This window comes from Erpetoichthys calabaricus, chromosome 13, assembly GCF_900747795.2.
Source record: "Erpetoichthys calabaricus chromosome 13, fErpCal1.3, whole genome shotgun sequence".
Lineage (NCBI taxonomy): Eukaryota > Metazoa > Chordata > Cladistia > Polypteriformes > Polypteridae > Erpetoichthys > Erpetoichthys calabaricus.
Genome location: NC_041406.2, coordinates 102327127 through 102347000, shown reverse-complemented (window position 1 = coordinate 102347000; position 19874 = coordinate 102327127). Strand labels below are relative to the sequence as shown.

Below are 19874 nucleotides of genomic sequence, written 5' to 3'. Positions count from 1 at the left end.
ACGGCTCGGGGAACACTTAACACAAAGCATTTAATGTGCTATATAATTTATGATAGGGTTTGAGAAAATCTAGTAAATTAAATATTCATTTTACGATGAAGTTTAGTTTACAATGTTCTACTTTAATGACAAATTACGAGAATAAAGTCAACATGTCAACTGTAATCTTAACATAAATGGCGAGAATCAAGTAGAAATGTCGAGAATAAAGTCAACATGTCATCACACTATTACACAGTACCCAGGTACATTACACTGTACTGAAAAAAAATAAAACAAGTACAACTTGGCTTGCAATATTATCCAGTAGTATAGAAACAGTATTCACAGATTTGAACATAATGGTCCACATCTGACCTTTTAAAACCAAAGTATCTCCAGGCAACAGACGTGACTCCTTTTATTCTGCAAAAGTTCTTCTATGTCATCATGTTCAACTTTATCGTCTGCTACAGCTGCAGTTTCGGAATGTTCTCTGTTCATTTTCACGGTGCAATACCTCCACTAGCGCATGTACTCTGTTGCATGCCTATTTAGCGGTGTAGCAGTGAAAAAGAGCCCCCGCGCAACACCTACACCAACGCATGTACTCCATTGTATCTGTTTAGCGGTGTAGCAGTGAAAAATGTCCCCCCTTAAACAGTTTCCCGCTGCACCACTTTCTGAATGTTGTTTAGGCAATTTAAACTGGTGTTGCAGTATAAGAAAAATCCATATCATAACAAAAATAAAAAATGGTTTTCAGTATGAACCGGTATACCGCCCAGCACTAGCATAAAGCCAAGAAAATTTTGTAGTTTCTCCCGGACAAACCATTAGCTGTACTTGAGTGGTACACCCAAAGTCCTGACTTAAACCCCATTGAAATTTGTGGAGAGACCAGAAGGTAGAAGTTTACAGACACTTCCCTTTCAACCTAACAAAGCTTTAACAGGATCTGCAAGGAAGAATGAGACAAAGTGCACGCATGAAGGTATGCAAAGCTTGTAGAGACATATCCACAAGGACTTAAACCTATAATTGCTGTCAAAGTGGGTTCTACAAAGTAATGAATGAAGTAATATATAAAGGATATACTTTAGTTTTTGATTTTTCATGCATATGTTTTCACTTTGTCATTATTGATTACTGAGTGTACATCAATGGGCAAAAATTGCTAATTTATCCATTTAGAATGAATTCTACAACACAAAAAAAGTGTATAGAAAGGAGTCAGAATACTTTTGAGAATGTTTCTTATGAGCCGTAACTTTTTTCATGGCAAAGGGTTATGGCTCAGCTATAACTCATTGGAAAGCTCAAACCGTATTTTTTAATGTTATGCTCAAATCTTAGTTTCCCATTAAGTCTAAGCATGATTTTTAAGGTCAAAGTTCATCTTGCAAGCTGCATTTTTAGCCTGTTACTTTGTCCCCTTCATGAGATAATCACCCCAAAAATGTTCAAGTGTGTTAAAAAGACAGTTTTCAAGCCTCAACTAAGGCACGTGGGAGAAGGGAAATAAATATACTTTCAAACAAATTTTGTGTTGTTACTAAAGGGCTTTAGGAGCTACAGGGCTCTGAACTTACAAAAAAAAAAATCATTGAAATGACACAATAACCTCACTCTATTTTAATGTAATTTATATGCCTACTTATCAAAAAGGGTGATGCAAAAACTTATTTGAAAATTTTTTTAATTAAAATGGAATTGCCCATAGTACTTCAAAATGTATTTAGACAGTTAGAAAGTAATTATTGTCACGTACCTGAATAAGCTTGAGGCATGTAAGTTTCTGTTCCATTGTTTCCACTCGCACCATGAGTCGACAAAGAGAAAGAACTTGCTTTTCATCTGAGAGACCATCTCCATTCTCCAGCAGAGCTTCCAGCTCCTCGTCCACCTATGTCAGAAAATAAAGCTGCTAAGCTAAAAGTAATACATACATACATGTACAAAAGTAAAACATATTTATAATTGTATGGAGGAGAGGTGCTCAATCCAGCCACAGGGGATGCACAAACCAGTGTGTTTCTTTGTACCACTCCAAAGCCCAGATAAATGGGAAGGGTTACGTCAGAAAGGGCATCTGGTGCAAACTTTTGCTAGATCAATATGAGGACAGCAATTCATATATCCATACCAGATCGGTTGAGGCTTGGGTTAACAACGGCCGCCACCAGTACTGTTGGCCAACAGGATGCTGGCAGAAATTGGGCTACTGTTAGGCAAAGAAGAAAGAAAAAGAAGAAGGAGGAAGAGGAGGGGGTGGGCATGTCCAAAGACGGGGACAAAAGGAAGGTAAAGAGAGTGGAAGTGAGGGTAGGAATTTTGAATGTTGGCAGTATGACTAGTAAAAGGAGACAGTTAGCGGATATAATGGAGAAAAGGAAGGTTGTGTGTGCAAGACACCAGATAGAAAGGGAGTAAGGCCAGGTGTATCATAGGGGGGTTCAAATTGTTCTACCATGGTGTGGATGGGAGGAGAAAAATGGGGTAAGGGTTATCCTGAAGGAACAGTATAGCAAGAGTGTTTTGGAGGTGAAAAGAGTGTCAGACAGAGTGATGATTATGAAGCTGGAAATTGAAGGTGTGATGATGAATGTTGTTAGTGCATACGCCCCACAAGTTGGGTGTGTGATGGAGCTTTAGTAGCTACAGAGGGATAAGATTGATGAGCCACAGCATGAAGTTATGGTAAAGAGTAGTGGAAGCAAGGTTAAGAAGAAAGGTGATAATTAACAAGCCGCAGTATGGTTTAATGCTGGGCAAGAGCACTACAGATGCAATATTTGCTCTGAGGGTGTTGATGGAGAAATATAGAGAAGGCCAGAAGGAGTTAGAAAAAAGCATATGACAGAGTGCCTAGAGGGGAGTTGTGGTATTGTATGAGGAAGTCAGGAGTGGCAGGAAAGTATGTAAGAGTGGTACAGATTATGTACGAGGGAAGTGTGACAATGGTGAGGTCTGTGGTAAGAGTGACGGATGCATTCAAGGCAGAGGTGGGATTGCATCAGGGATCAGCTTTGAGCCATTTCTTATTTGCAATTGTGATGGACAGGTTGACAGATGAGATTAGACAGGAGTCCCTGTGGACTATGATGTTTGCAGGTAACCCTGTGATCTGTAGTGAGAGTATCAGCAGGTTGAGGAGACCCTGGAAAGGTGGAGGTAATGCTCTTGAGAGTAGAGGAATGAAGGCCAGTAGGAACAAGACAGAATACATGTGTGTGAATGAGAGGGAGGTCAGAGGAATGGTGAGGATGCAGGAAGTAGAATTGGCGGAGATGGATGCGTTTAAATACTTGGGATCAACAGTACAGAGTAACAGGGATTGTGGAAGAGAAGTGAAAAAGAGAGTGAAGGCAGGGTGGAGTGGGTAAGTATGAGTGTCAAGAGTGATTTGTGACAGATGGGTACCAGCAAGAGTGAAAGGGAGGTCTATTGTTATATTATAACATTGTTACATTATATTACATTATTATTATTGTTACATTATACAAAGTTATTGTCTGTTTTTCACCTGCATTATTATCATTCTTTAATTTAATATTATTTATTGTATCATTATGCTGCTGCTGGAGAATGTGAATTTTCCATTGGGATTAATCAATCTATCTATCTGGGTTGGAGAAGGTGGGGCTGACCAAAAAACAGGAGACAGAGCTGGAGGTGTCAGAGTTAAAGATGTTAAGAAGGATTTACAGAATTAGAAAAGAGTACATTAGAGGATCAGCTCAGGTTGGACGGCTGGGAGGTAAAGTCAGAGAGGCGAGATTGTGTTAGTTTGGACATGTGCAGAAGAGAAATGCTGGTTATATTGGAAGAAGGGTGTTAAGGATGGAGCTACCAGGTAAGAGGAAAGAAGGAAGGCCTAAGAGGAGGTTTAAGGATGTGGTGAGAGAGGACATGCAGGTGGTGGGTGTAACGGAGCAAGATGCACAGGACAGGAAGATACAGAAAAAGATGATCTGCTGTGGTCACCCCTAATGGGAGATGCTGAAAGAAGAAGATGATGGAGGAAAGGTGCTCAGACACAGCAAGTGCACCACCAGGATGGAAAAGTATGAAACAAATAGTTGTAACAATATGGGCAACTAGGGGTGAGGAGGGGTAAAAATATAGGAAAGATGCATATCAGGTATTAATGAAATACTCAATAATGTGTCTGCTAATTTATTCATGCCTGTTTTAAGTAAATGGGGAGACACTTTTGAAGATGTAGCTGCTATAGATTTAAATCTTGTGAAATTCTATACTGGATACCTTCCATGATATGAAACAAGTTACAATTTATTAATAACATGTTAGATAATAGATGTTTGACAACTGTCTAAATGCTATGGCCTTCTGCATCTGCCAGGACTGCTCACACACTTATTTGTACATTTTATAAATATCACAGAGCACTGAAAATGCTGGCCAAAGCAGAGTTTATTCTGATCTATTATAAATAAGCTTGTAATCAATTCAGCTTAATTCCTGTCAATTAAAAGAATAAATGCCTCCTGGACGCCTCCCTGGTGATGTGTTCCGGGCACGTCCAACCGGGAGGAGGCATGCTGGAGGGACTATGTCTTCCGGCTGGCCTGGGAATGCCTTGGGATTCTCCTGGAAAAGCAGGAAGAAGTGGCCAGGGAAAGGGAAATCTGGGTATCTCTGCTCAAGCTGCTGCCCCTGCGACCTGACCTCGGATAAGCGGAAGAGGATGGATGGATGGATAAAAGAATAAACTACAATTCAGCCATTAAAATGAAAATGTAATTTCTTTAATTCATTTATATTTAATAAACATTTTATGTAAGGCCTTTTTAATTAAACTAAAAATATGCTTCCTAAATTGAAAAGAAACTGATTGAATGATAAACATTAATAGATTTTAAGCAGTTAAAGACAACTTACGGAATCTTTTTTACGGGACCGTTCCTTCTTCATCTTCCCTCCTGCAGCCCGAATACTGACTCGATTTTCTCCACCCAGGAAACCACGACAGCTTGGAGCTCCACATAAACATTTCTGGGCCTCCTTCCTATATAAATAACATATCAGGTATGATAAGAATGATTACAAACTTAATAATAATAATTTTCCTTGCACTAATCCTTTTATTTCTTTTGCATTATTCAAAATAAGGAGGGAAAACTCACATTTGTCTGCCATTTCTAGATAACATACTGTTTCCCCTTTTTCCATAACTCTGAGATCATAGCAAGTCTTGCATTTAGTGTGGTCTTGTTAAAAGCTGTTACATAGCCCATTTCACACAAGCACACGTGCAGCTTCAAGCAATATTACACACTGGTAAGCATTATCTCAGCATTAAATATGCAAGGTGTGAATTTAAGATCTGTGAATACTTTCATTTCATTTTTATTGTAAGTTATTAATTTATTCTCTTTATTTATAGCTTTGTTTGAAGGCCACACCAACTACCACTGGAAATAAAAACAAGGCACTGAAAGTCAGTTGTTTAACAAAATGTTTCTACATAAAACCCCCTTCTTAAAATTATTCTAAGTACACCTATTTTTATTGTGGGTGTCTACTGAGAGTGGAATTTAGAATCATGCAATATCAGACACAGAAGAAGTCAAAGTGACAGTATATAAACTATAAAACAGAAATGGTATGTAATGTGGATATTAATTAATTAGTCTTCATTCTTTCAGACCAAAATTGCTTAAACTCTATCCAGAAGAACTGCAAGATTTCATTCTTACCAAATCCTGCTTTTAATGAAATATGCAACCATTTTCCTATTTACTTTTTATGTTGTCAGTCCAAAATTTTCAATTTGTTTATTTTAAAGAAATTAAATAAATGTAGTCTAATAAAAACCTATTTAAAAGCTTTTAAGAAATTTTCGAAGACATTAAAGGACACTCAGGTATTTACTCCTGTTAGTTTAGTCCTGTGAATTTAACTTTGTTCTGCTGAAAAAGCTTCAATTTTTTACAATGCAAAGTAAAACAAAAAACATACACCTTCCTTTATAATATTTTTCTGATACTGTCCATTTTGTTTTTCATTGGCAAGGAGACAAACTGCCTGGACCCTGCAGATGAGAAGCCTTCAAGTAAAGCACAGGCCTACGAGTGGTTTCCACACTTCAAACGAGGGGAAATGTCACTGGAAGACCAACCAAGATCTAGCCGACCTTCCACAATTAGGAATGACAAAAATCTTGAAAAAGTTTGCAATGCAATTTACAAATATCGTTGTTGGACTATTGAAGAGATTTATGAATTGACTTGTGTGTCTTGGAGTTCTTGCCATCTTCCCTACTTGCTTTATCTTGCTCCATATGACTTTTTCTTGTTCCCGCATATGAAAAATTAACTCAAAGGAAAGTGTTTTTGTACCGTGGAGGAAATCAAAGAAAAATCGCTGCAGGCACTGGACAACGTTCCTCTTTAGCAATTCCAAAAATGTTTCCACCAGTGGGAACACCATTAGGACAAGTGCATTCATTCACATGGACAGTACTTTGAAGGAGACTAAAGTTTCAGTAAGTAAAAATTATTAAAACGATTTTTTTTTTCAATTCCGGTTATTTTTGAGAACCCCCTTGTATATAGTATACAAACACACGCAAACACGCACAAACACACACACTCTTCACAAGTTCCCTCTACAGTTTTCTGAAAAATACTGAAATTCAAAGATAGGAAATAAGCTAGAGATTAGAATGGTCTTTACTTAAATTAGAAGAAAACCTTTCAAAAGAAAGACTGCAAGTACACATGCATTCTGTCTTAGGCAGATATACAAGTTTAGAAAATTCTGTTTCTGAATGTGTAAAGTAAATATGTATATGAAGTTAATAACTGATGTGAAAATCACCACTATAGACATGGATTCTTACAATTTAGTGATTCAGTTCATATGTAATGGTGTAATGATTATTCTTTTGCTCCCATGAAAAACTACTTCAAGTCTCCAACATCTTTTATCTTTTTCTGTAACATCTCATCTCGCCTCCCCCCACAATGTATTACTTGTAGGAGTGAAGCCAAAAATCATAATACACTTAAAAAAATGCAATAACCAAGCTAAACAGAGACTGTAAAATGCTCACCCGTATCTCTGGAACTGATAGTCAAAAGTAAGCTCTGCACCAGCAGGAACTAATTTTGTAGTGAAGAATCCCACACGAAGTTGTCCATTTACGGTCCACTAAAATAAATAAGTTCAGGTAAGCAAAATGCATAAACAGAAATGAGAAAAAGAAGAAACAGAGAAAAGAATATACCATCATCCTTTAAACCTCAAGTATGTTCTCAGTGATAATTCATTGATATGGGTACAGTTTTTAAGACATGTTTGGAATCAGTACTGCTTTATGAATATGGTATTTCAAACCCCAACATGAAGGTGTAGACATCAACTCAACTCATGCATTCTCACTTGTCGGTCTTTTAGCTGCTGCACTGAGCAGAAGTATAACTTAACAAATCTTGACTAACAGGTGATTATGCTCACTCATCTGTTCATGCCCTAAAACAGTTACTAGATTTCCTACCACATCACAATTAAACCACAGTAATACTTTGACAAGATAGTAAGTAATATGAAAGTGTTTGGTTAAGCGGTTCTTATACGAAATTATTAGATATTGCTTCCTACATAATATAACAAAACATTTTAAAAAGTCCTACAATGGAAGCAGAAATAGTAACCCGGACACTATAATGTAGCTTAGCTGTGTATGATTGCTCCTGGGCATTTAACAGGTAAGATGATTAATGTACCTCATTCAAATGAACACATTACTATTAAGAAAAGCCTTTATGGCATTCACATACTTTGTTTTTTGCTCTCTCTTCCTGTAATCAGCTTTTAAAGAGAAAACAGTTCAGGCTGTAATTAGGATTGAATTTTTGAAAGCATGACTAGTTTACACTCAAAGACACGTCTTGAGTGTTACCATGCATACTACATAAAAGGAATCAGTCTTTCGTTTTTTTTATTTTATACATTGCAGGGAACTGATATATGATGATCACTGTGTGTTTGGCCATTCAAAACGGATATGCTGATTCAGCTGCATATGATTTATGAGCTGTCAGCTAAACACATGCAGGTTACATTAATTCCATTAGTTGTGTTTAATCCAGAATTCTACCTGTCAACTACATATATGCTCTTTGCTTTTTGTGTAAACATAACATTCAAAAGATAGCTAGAATTAAAACATTAGCATCAATAGCTTTATAGCTTTTTTAAATACAGTCATATGAAACAAATTTGGAACCACTCTTAATTCTTTGATTTTTTGTTTATCATTGGCTGAGCTTTCAAATTAGCAACTTCCTTTTAATATATGACATGCCTTATGGAAACAGTAGTATTTCAGCAGTGACATTAAGTTTATCGGATTAACAGAAAATATGCAATATGCATCATAACAAAATTAGACAGGTGCATAAATTTGGGCACCCCGACAGAGATATGACATCAATACTTAGTTGAGCCTCATTTTGCAAATATAACAGCTTCTAGACGCCTCCTATAGCCTTTGATGAATGTCTGGATTCATTTTAGCAAGCTTTTGATTTTCATCAGGTTTAACATAATCCATCACTAAATAAAGCGTAAACATATATTGTTCCAGAAATCTAAGAATGCAGCATCACACATTTTTTTTTCAAACTAACACAGCCAACAGTTAACAGTGAGTTGAAATTTTTGCATCTTGCCATTAAAAATAAATTTGTACAGTAAATGCTAAGTGAATACTTGGTCATGTTAACTTTATTGCATTAACTAAACCCTGTAGCATTCAAGCTATGGTTTAATCCAAAAAAATATAGTAATAGAAGAAATCAACCAAGTTTAAGGTGTAAAAAGCAACACAAATTATACTGACCTGAACTTATCTGCTACGAATTAGACTAAATATTAAATAGATAGCGAGCAAGAAGGAGTTACAAAAAGTCAGCTTCACATATGGCAATAAAGATATTAATTGAAAAGTTATAACAACATTTTTGTCTTTATTTGGTTTTAATTGACTTAAAATGTCAAAACCATCCTTACACACATATAAGAAGTACATAAAAATCCAACCTATAAACATTGTGGTATTGATTTTAGTTATTTTGTTAGGTAACGATATAAAAGTAATTTTAAGGACAATCGTGAAACAAAATTAAACAATAAATATCTCATTGATAAGAAAATGCCATATCTGACCAGCTGAATATTGTCATAGAATAGCATATGTTACCTTGTTTTTTATGTTCATGCCTGTTCTATTTAAACATTCTACTCCATTGCTAAATGAAGGGTACTAGTTTGTTTTTACCTTGTGCTAAAACAATATTCAATAAGGTTAGCCATTCTGCAACTATAGAATTCACAACAAGTAAGATTCATGCATTTCATTGACTAACATTTTTTCAGACTCACCTTCTGTGTCTCACAGTTGGGCTCACAGCTATGGTTCATGAATCTTGAGCAGTTACCCTTCAAAGTAGCATCAATGATCTGATATTGAACACAGAGCACAAGTAAGTGATACAGTAGCATTAACTGATATTTTTGGAAGTCAATTAGCAGACATCATAATCTTGTTTGAAATAAACTAAATGCATTAAGTTAGAACTGAAACAAGCTTTTTAGAAATGTAATGATATTTTATTTTATAAAGCTCTTAATATTATTTTTAATCTTTGATGTTCATCACACATTTATTTTGCACTAACTATCATTGTTTTGATAAAGTATTTTGTCAATATTCAAACTTTTACTATGACATTCTTATAGTTTATTCAATTCATTATTGTTCCCTCAACTATTAACTTTCCTCAGATAATGATTTTTATAAGAATAAAACTAATACATCATTTATTAAGGATTATTAATTATTACTTAAAAAAGAATTAAAGTAATATATATTCTAAAGCACAACTTTGATATATAAGGCTGCATCAGCAAGCATATATTAATACAATAAAATTGACAGAAAATCTTCTAGCCAAAAAAAAAAAAAGTTTAAAATATTGCATCAATGTTTTATTTTAACGAACGTATATACCATAACATATTTCTAGTTACTGTTAATTCTACCTTCAGCTAACCAAACTTGAACAAATGAACAACAGGACACTGAACTGGAGAGGAAAGGGAGACGTTAAGGCACCAAAGAGTAAACTCTTTATTGGACCCTCCATAACCCACTGTTTTGATCTTAGACTGAGGAAAAAACATGTTTTTTTCCCCCTCTAAAATTCTTGCAACTCCATATTTCTTTCTCCTACACAGCCTTATCCATATTCTGAAAGTCTGTCAATATACAAAACTTACTAAGACTAATTAAAATGCAACATAGAGTAAACATACTCTTTTTTCCTGAAGTATTTAAAATATGTGCACTTTAGGTTAATTTGAGAGTATAAAAGGACCATAGGTGTCTTTGCCCTGGAATGGGGCTCATATCCTGTGCAGGACTGGCTTTAAACTTATACTCAGTGCTGTTAGAATAGGCTGTCAATTTCTATAACCCAATAACCGAGAAGACACTTACTGGAAATTGACAAGATAATATAGATGAAAGTTCAAAATTTTCTGCTTAAAAATAAGTTTGCTTACAGTAAAATTCCCCTTGGGGATTAATACAGTGTACCAAATAAATAAATCAACTGTAAAAAATTAAGTTTTATTACCTCATTGTTCTTCAAGGCCATGAAATAGTAGTGAATATTCTTGCTGCGGGCATATTCCTTCACCCTGGCTTTAAACTCTTTGTGATCCAACACTTCACCACAGTATTCCAGAACAAATGTGTTGCTGAAAGAAACATCATATGAATATTCGATGCAAGAATTATACAGCATAAAGCACACATTACCAGCTGGAGAACCAAATATTGTGTAATATGAAAACTAGGACTTGACTTATCACGTGTCATGTGTATGGACGGTGCTTTAAAATTATTTAAACATTAGATAAAAATAAAAACGGTGATGTAAAATAAGGAAGGTTAAGTGCATAATAAGTAATCATAGATATGTAAATTAAATATTATAGCAATTTTAATATTTGTACGCTGAATAAAATGGTTTTCAAAATTAAATGCATTCTCAAAGAGTATCAGAAACCTTGCAAAATTAATTTAAGCAGGTTAGAAATGTTTACAACCACTTACAAAATTTATCTTCAATTATGTCTCACACACCAGTATACCATCAACTTCAGAAATATTGGCAATCCTCAAAAAAGTAGGCAAAACCATTAAAACTAGAATTACAGGAGCCTACGAAAAAACTCGTAAACCTGGCCAACTTTAAACCCCTTCGCACCTCTGTGTCAGTGTCTTTTGTGTTGTAAATGTGTTGAAAGAAGCCCTTCTTCAGACCTGCCAGTATTCCAGGGGCTCTTGTGAACAATAGTTAATACCAGAACATTTTTGCCAAAAATCTGGTTGCTAAGACCACAAGGCTAAAACTGGTCATGGAGGGTTCTTCCAAGAAGATAATGACCTTAAGCATACATCCAAATTGACAAAGAAATGCTTGTAGTAACTCAAAATCAAGGTTTTACAATGGCCCACTCAGTCTCTTGACTTGAACACAATTGAAAATATATTATTATCAATTGAAGAGAGGCAGTTCACAAGAGAAAACCCAAGAATCTCAATGAGTTAGAAATGTTCTGCATGGGCAAGTGGTCCTGGATCCCACCATAATTATTTTCCAACATTGTTAAACACTACAGAAAGGGGCTAAGTGCTGTCATTCTCACAAGTGAAGTCCAGGTAAGCATGAGGCTTACCCATTTGTTTAAGTCCCAAATATCACTGCATGTGTGGTTCTCTTTATATATTAATTTTAGCTCTTTTGTATGAAAAGTGATGATAATTCTAGAGTTGACTATGATCTATTAACAGCATTTGCCAATTTTTTTATACTGTTTGCAATAAATGTCAAGTAAAATCTTGCTAACCTTTCATGTAACTTTGGGACAATGTGCCATAGCAAGTGAAATCAACAATCTGAAATACCAGAAAACATGTCACTGATAAAAACAGATTTTGAGAATACCTTCGTAGAAACACCAAAAGTGACTGATGTGGGATTAAGATTTAAGGTAATGTTCTAGGGTATAATATTTTAGTTCCAAAATTAGGTAAAGGGTCAGGTTTTACAATATTGCTCTGGTAGTCATGGCAGCAAACCATGGACTTGTATTTTGGTGTCACTGAATAGTCCTGGACAGTCAGTCAGTTTTGAGATATGAATGTACAACTGAAAAGCAAGTTAAATTCTGAATTTGAATTTGCTATAGCTGGATAAGTATGGATAAAATGCAGAAAGCTGAATTGCTCCATCTTCTAGTATAATATCAAACATTTTGTTATGCTACAGTTCAATATTTTAAGAACTGACATCTACATATAAGCATGAATGTCTATTTACCACCACATATTGTAGATCCACATGTTTAAATAAATTAGGGAACCTTTGACTTTCTACAAACAAAAAGAGTTTTTAACCTAAACCACAGAACTTCATTAAAATTGAAACCAGTTCACATATGGGATTCAGAGGTGAAAAACTGAAGGACGCACATGTCAACAGAACTAACTACACTTGAATAGATGTGAAAATGACTATTTAAGCAACCAATCCTTAGCCCAGTGGCTGTCATTGTACCTCTAATTTATATAATTTAATTAGCTTATCTTTTTTCTCTTCTCTTATTCTGCATCAAGAAAAGCACGTGTCACTTTTGTAAGTTTAGATATATTGAGATTTTTATTTTTGCTGTAGCTCTAAATGCATAACTGTTTAATTGTGTTTTTATTAATCTGCCTTTTTCTGTGCACTTCATGTCCTTAATTGTATCCTAATAATGACAACCAACAATGAGCAGAACAGGCACCCAGGCAAATACACTACCTACTGAAAAGCTGCAACTACTTCAGCTTCAGACACACAAACGTGTTCATTAGTTAATAATAGATTTAAACAACCAGAACACCTTGAAAATCAGAATTAAAATCATGATGGATGATGAAAATCTTAAAAACCTAGTATAAAGAATACATTAAATAATCCCTATGTAACATATATATATGCTTGGTACATCTTAATAAAAAATTCCTGAACTTAAGCTTTTGTAATTTCTACATTCACCCAAAACAGAAAGCGGGAAATAACAGCTTGCTTAACCAAGTTAAGAGTCCAATTGAAAACAGATGTTGATTTTAACAAAAACCTGAAGCCACATAGACTCTCCAGGACTAGGTTTGAGAATTATTGCTTTAGCCAAAAGTTACACATGGACTTTCCTGGCATACCTTGTTCTGAAATGCTAGAAGGTGCTGAAACTGGTATACAGCTGCACTATATAAGGGTATGTACATGTTAAGCATTTAAAACAAAGGATTCATAGTGATACATGTTAAGTGGATCCAAGTGTTTTATAGAAGTAAATGTATAAAAACGTCATTACTATATTTGTAGAAGTATTTTCAAAACATACTTAAGCATTAACATTTGCTGTCTACTTTTACTCCACTACATTTTTAAAACACTAATGGCAACTTTTACTCCAATATATTTTGCTGGACATATTTGTTACTATGACAATAAACCAGAAACACAAATATTCACAATGTCTTTCTTAGACAATTATCTAAAATACATGAAGAATCTGGGACAATTCAGTTGCTGGAACTAACACCCAGTAACTATTCAGTCATTCCAAGTTTATCTCACTGCAGCCTACACAACAGGGTTGGATGTTAGTGATGCGATATCCTAGCTATCTTCAGTTATTTCCAAAGCTGATGGTGCCACCTAAATGGATATGAAACAGGGAATGATCCTACATTTATTAATGCTTAAGTAAAATTAATACCAGATACTTTAAAACTAGTACTGGACAAATTTTACTTTTACTTGAGTAATGTTTCAGCAAGGTACTTCTACTTTTACTCAAGTATGGCCGATGAGAATTTTATACAACTGTGATGTTTCCACATGTCTCTTTGTATATTGTAAGCAATGTCCTGTGGTTTCAGACTTATGCAGACATACGTCAGTGTCCTTCAAAACTAGATGTACTGATCGCTAAAAACAACATGGATCAACTAACATATAATGTACTCAAGAAATGTGACATGCTATAACAAGACAAAACAAGAGGTACGGTGTTCTGAATGACCAATAAGTTAGGGCTAACAGGAGAGGGCATCCATGCAAAAATATGAAAAGGGAAAGCTAGGAAATATTAGATTAGATGAGATCTTTATTGTCACATATACTGCGTAAGCATAGAGAAATTTTTGTACCACAGTTGCTGGGTGCAGGGTAGTATATACAAGCAATAATAGGATATATAATTAAATAAATAACAAAAAATGTATTTGCCACAATAGTATTAGACAACACTTTCCTTTGTTTAGTGGGACAACTCAAAATTGCCATTTTTTGTGTGACTAAGGGTATGTGCCGAGTGGTTGCTACCATGCACTAGAATTAAATGTGTTAAGTAAATTAACTGATGGATGTCCATTTCTGTCTTGGTAAAGAAAAGAATAAAAGTGGTTCACATTTTAAATTCTAAAATGCCAAGTCACATATTCAGAGTGAAAATTCTTTAATTTCAATTACTAGCAAATTAATCAATAAATCTTTAAGCACATATGGTCTACTTCAGGGGTCCCGACTCTAATCCTGGAGGGCTGGAGTGGCTGCAGGTTTGCATTCTAACCCTCTTCTTAATTAGTGACCTGTTTTTGCTCCTAATTAGCTTCTTTTGAATTAATTTTCTCTTCTTGGACAGAAGCCTTGCTGTGGCAGAAGGGCTTGCGTAGTCTAGTGATCCTCAAAGCTATGTTGTCAGGAGCTACATGCTCCTGGTAGGGCTTCCCAAGGCAAACAGGTCTGAGGTGAAGATCCAGACTAACTTCATCCTGAGATCCCATATGGCTTTAAACCAAGGATCGGCATTTCCTTTGCCCCGGAAAGGGTACCTGGGGCCCAACCCTGGAGCCAGGCCTGGGGGAGGGGCTCGTTGGTGAGTGCCTGGTGGCTGGACCATCGATCACGGGGCCCAGTCGGCCTCAGCCCGAAGGAGCAACGTGGTTCCGCTCTCTTGTGGGCCCACCACCTGCAAGAGAGGCCATAGGGGTTGGGTGCAATGCGATATGGGTGGTGGCTGAAGGCGGGAACTCTGGCGCTCTAACCCTTGGTTGCCGAAACTGGCTCTTGGGACATGGAATGTTACCTCTCTGGCGGGGAAGGAGCCCGAACTGGTGCGTGAGGTTGACTGGTATCAGCTAGATATAGTTGGGCTCACCTCTACTCACAGTCTGGGCTCTGGAACCACTCCTCTTGAGAGAGGCTGGACTTTGTTCCACTCTGGAGTTGCTGTGGGTGAAAGGTGGTGGGCAGGGGTGGGCTTGCTTATGGTCCCCTGTCTCGAGGCCTACATGTTGGGGTTCTCCATGTTGGACGAGAGGGTTGCTTCCCTGCGCCTTCGAGTTGGGGGAAGGACTCTGACTATTGCTTGCGCTTATGCTCCTAACGACAGTTCGGAGTACCCGGCCTTCTCGGAGTCCCTGGAAGAAACACTGCGAGGTGCAGCTCCTGGGGACTCTATCATCCTGCTGGGAGACTTAAAAGCTCATGTCCGCAACGTCAGTGAAACCTGGAAAGGTATGATTGGGAGGAACGGCCTCCCCGATCTAAACTCGAGTGGTGTTCAGTTGTTGGACTTCTGTGCTGGCCATGGATTGTCCATAACGAACACCATGTTCGAGCATAAGGGTGTCCATAAGTGCACTTGGCGCCAGGATACCCGAGGTCGCAACTCGATGATCAACTTTGTAATCGTGTCATTGGATCTACGACCTTATGTCTTGGACACTCGGGTGAAGAGAGGGGCTGAACTGTCAACTGATCACCACCTGGTGGTAAGCTGGATCAGATGGCGGGAGAGGCTGCCAGACAGATCAGGCAGACCCAAACGTATAATGAGGGTCTGCTGGGAACGTCTGGCGGAGGAACCCTGGGTTCCTTAAGGCTCTGGATGTTGTGGGGCTGTCCTGGTTGACACGTCTCTGCAACAATGCATGGACATTGGGGGCAATCCCTCTGGAATGGCAAACCGTCGTGATGGTCCCCCTTTTTAAGAAGGGTGACCGGAGGATGTGCTCCAACTATAGGGGGATCACACTCCTCAGCCTCCCTGGCAAGGTCTATTCAAGGGTGCTGGAGAAGAGAGTTCAGTCGATAGTCGAATCTCGGATTCAAGAGGATCAATGCGGATTCTGTCCCGGCCGTGGAACACTGGACCAGCTCTACACCCTGGTCAGGATCCTGGAGGGGACATGGGAGTTTGCCCAACCAGTCCACGTGTGTTTTGTGGATTTGGAGAAGGTATTCGACCGTGTCCCTCGAAGCATCCTGTGCGGTGTGCTCCGAGAGTATGGGGTACAAGGGGCATGGGAGTTTGCCCAACCAGTCCACATGTGTTTTGAGGATTTGGAGAAGGCATTCGACAGTGTCCCTCGAAGCATCCTGTGGGGTGTGCTCCGAGAGTATGGGGTACAAGGCTCGTTGTTATCACCCATTCAGTCCCTGTACAGGAGGAACAGGAGCTTGGTCCGCATTGCCAGTAATAAGTCGGACTCGTTTCCTGTTGAGGTTGGACTCCGCCAGGGCTGCCCTTTGTCACCGATTCTGTTCATAAGTTTTATGGACAGAATTTCTAGGTGCAGCCAAGGAGCGGTGGGTGTATGGTTCGTTGACCTCAGAATCTCATCTCTGCTATTTGCGGATGACGTGGTTCTGTTGGATTCATCGGACAGTGACCTCCAGCTCTCACTAGAGTGGTTCGCAGCCGAGTGTGAAGCGACGGGGATGAGAGTCAGCACCTCTAAATCCGAGGCCATGGTTCTCAGAACAGAAAAGGGTAGAATGCTCTCTCCAGGTTGGGAAAACATTACTGCCTCAAGTGCAGGAGTTCAAGTATCTCGGGGTCTTGTTCACGAATGAGGGAAGAATGGAGCGGGAGATCAACAGACTGATCAGTGCAGCATCTGCAGTAATGCGGGCTCTGCAACGGTCCGTCGGGGTGAAGAGAGAGCTGAGCCAAAAGGCAAGGCTGTCGATTTACCAGTCGATCTACGTTCCTACCCTCACCTATGGCCACGAGCTTTGGGTAGTGACCGAAAGAGCAAGATCGCGGATACAAGCGGCTGAAATGAGTTTTCTCCGCAGGGTGGCTGGACTTTCCCTTAGAGATAGGGTGAGGAGTTCAGTTATCTGGGAGAGACTCAGAGTAGAGTCGCTGCTCCTCTGCATTGAGAGTAGTCAGTTGAGGTGGTTCGGGCATCTGGTCAAGATGCTCCCTGGACGCCTCCCTGGATGGGTGGGGGGAGGGGGGGAGATGGGGGGGTTCCGGGCATGTCCCACTGGGAGAAGGCCACGGGGCAGACACAGGACACGATGGAGGGATTATATCTCCCAGCTGGCCTGGGAACACCTCGGGGTCCTCCCAGAGGAGCTGGAGGAGGTGGCCGGGGGGAGGGAAGTCTGGGCTTCCCTGCTTAAGCTGCTGCCCCCGTGACCCGGATAAGCGGTGGATAATGGATGGATGGATGGATGGATGAATTAATTTTATTTGACTTGCTCTTGAAGACTCAGACACCTCAATTGTTTTTTTCCATAATTAGCAGACAAACAATAATGAGATACAAAATGAACCAAAACATGACCAGCAAACTGTGTCGATCATACATTTTACCAATGCTCTTAGAAAGGGGAAAATTAACAATGTCAGAAATGTCTGCTATTGCACAATGTGGGCAGCAATAAACCACGGTATTAAAGAGCAGGTTTAATTAACAACAAGAATCAGCGCCTAATTAAGCAGCTGGTTGGAGTGAAATTGGTTGGAGTTTGACGCCCTGGCTTAGTTAATCTTCTGTTGGCTCACTCACTTCATATTTCATATCTGTTTGAATGCCATTTAAGGAAAGAAATGAAGTAATTCAGAGCAACGATGAAGAAATTCAGGGGAACAAATCTTACAAAACAAGTCAATTAAAATGAATTGAAAAGAATTTAATTAGCAGCAAAAACAGTGCACTAATTAAGAAAAGGTTTAGAATGAAAATTTGCAGGCACTGGGGCCTTCCAGGACTGGAGCTGGAGACCCCTGTCTAGTTAGTTTCAATAGTTTTTATTTTTTTAATTTTTGGGAACAATTACGAGAGGCAATATAGCTGTGAGAAGTGGAGGAGAGACTTTTCTGCTTTTTAAACACAAGCTCAGGGTGTTTTCTACCAAAATCCATAGAAAGAAAGGCAAAACAGTTTATTGTGCAACATAAAATATACAAAATTACACCCAAACATCAGAAAGAATATAAAAAGCACATTTTCATTTTTAAACTTGTGTATTTACTTTGGTATCAATGAATTTTAAGCTTATCTTTAGATATTGATTTCCAGGAAGTAAGAAGGCTAACAGGTTTCCTTTAAATAAAAAGATCTCTGTAACAAAATGTGAAGTACTGTATTACAAACATAATTCTATACCCAAGTTCTTTTTTTAATATTAAAAAACTTGTTACAAACACAACTTGAACTAAATAGGTATAAAAGTCAGTAATTATTTGTGTCCCTACTTTTTTCACTTATACGTATGTTAAGCTTTTTTTTTTTTTTTTTTTTTTTAAGTACATTAAGTGAACTGTCTTCCCCTCTGATAACAGAACTATATGTCATAAGTTTCACAAACCTTCCAACATAGCAACTCTGCTGAATGCTACTCATCTGCATATAAAAATAATTTTTTTCACAATGAATAAGCACTATGTCAATATCCAAGTAATGATAAAGAACATTTAAGAAACAAAACTATTACTTTTGAAAAGCAACAATAACAATAAAAACGACAAAAATTAGTAAGCAACCATAAAGTAATGCTAGAACAAAGTTTTTCTCAAAATAAATAGTGCATTGTACTGTATGCTATGCTGCATGTATAATATTCTTTGCTTAGGCACTCTAAGCCAAATTTCTTGTGGACAAAAAAATGGTGTGGGCTCTATTTGTATTGTGATCACTAATTTGCCCTCCACAAAAATCCAATGGCCCCTTGCTTTGATATAGATATTAGATGAGACACCAATGTCAAGAGAGTCCTGTTTGCAGTGCATTTTTATTTTATTAATTAATATAATGAAATAGAGAAAAATATAAGAATTTGAACTATGTTTCAGATAATAAGATTTTAAAAACATCTAGAAGTCTAAGTGTAAAAAAAAAGCAAACTAAGAGTTGAGTTTACATCTCTTAGAATTTTAATACACAGATTATCAGCGATGTGAGCAAAACAAATGCCATGAATGTCAAGCACCAAAAATAGTGATATGATTTGTTTTGGCACATGTTTATCTATTTAAAAATGTACATAGTTTACTACAGGAGGTACAGGGTTAAAAAGAGATATGCATTAGGAAAATTACTACAACAATTAAAAAACATATATACAGTGGGGCAAAAAAGTATTTAGTCAGCCACCAATTGTGCAAGTTCTCCCACTTAAAAAGACGAGAGAGGCCTGTAATTTTCATCATAGGTATACCTCAACTATGACAGACAAAATGAGAAAAAAAAATCCAGAAAATCACATTGTCTGATTTTTGAAGAGTTTATTTGCAAATTATTGTGGAAAAAAAGTATTTAGTCAATAGCAAAAGTTCATCTCAATACTTTGTTATATACCCTTTGTTGGCAATGACAGAGGTCAAACATTTTCTGTATTTTGGCCCATTCCTCCATGCAGATCTGCTCTAGAGCAGTGATGTTTTGGGTCTGTCGCTGGGCAACACGGACTTTCAACTCCCTCCAAAGATTTTCTATGGGGTTG

General features: G+C 37.6%; 1 protein-coding gene across 4 annotated transcripts in view; it reads right to left on the bottom strand.

The window, feature by feature from the left end:
• The window catches only part of setd2 (SET domain containing 2, histone lysine methyltransferase), a 148651-nt gene that overhangs the window by 54354 nt on the left and 74423 nt on the right, over nucleotides 1-19874 (bottom strand). For all 4 annotated transcript variants that reach the window (XM_051935936.1, XM_051935937.1, XM_051935938.1 and 1 more), the window contains exons 7-11: nucleotides 10650-10773; nucleotides 9394-9471; nucleotides 7061-7158; nucleotides 4885-5011; nucleotides 1751-1885 (exon numbers count right to left, since the gene is read on the bottom strand). In XM_051935936.1, the coding sequence (XP_051791896.1) occupies nucleotides 1751-1885; nucleotides 4885-5011; nucleotides 7061-7158; nucleotides 9394-9471; nucleotides 10650-10773 (562 nt within the window). The remainder of the gene's footprint in view (nucleotides 1-1750; nucleotides 1886-4884; nucleotides 5012-7060; nucleotides 7159-9393; nucleotides 9472-10649; nucleotides 10774-19874) is intronic.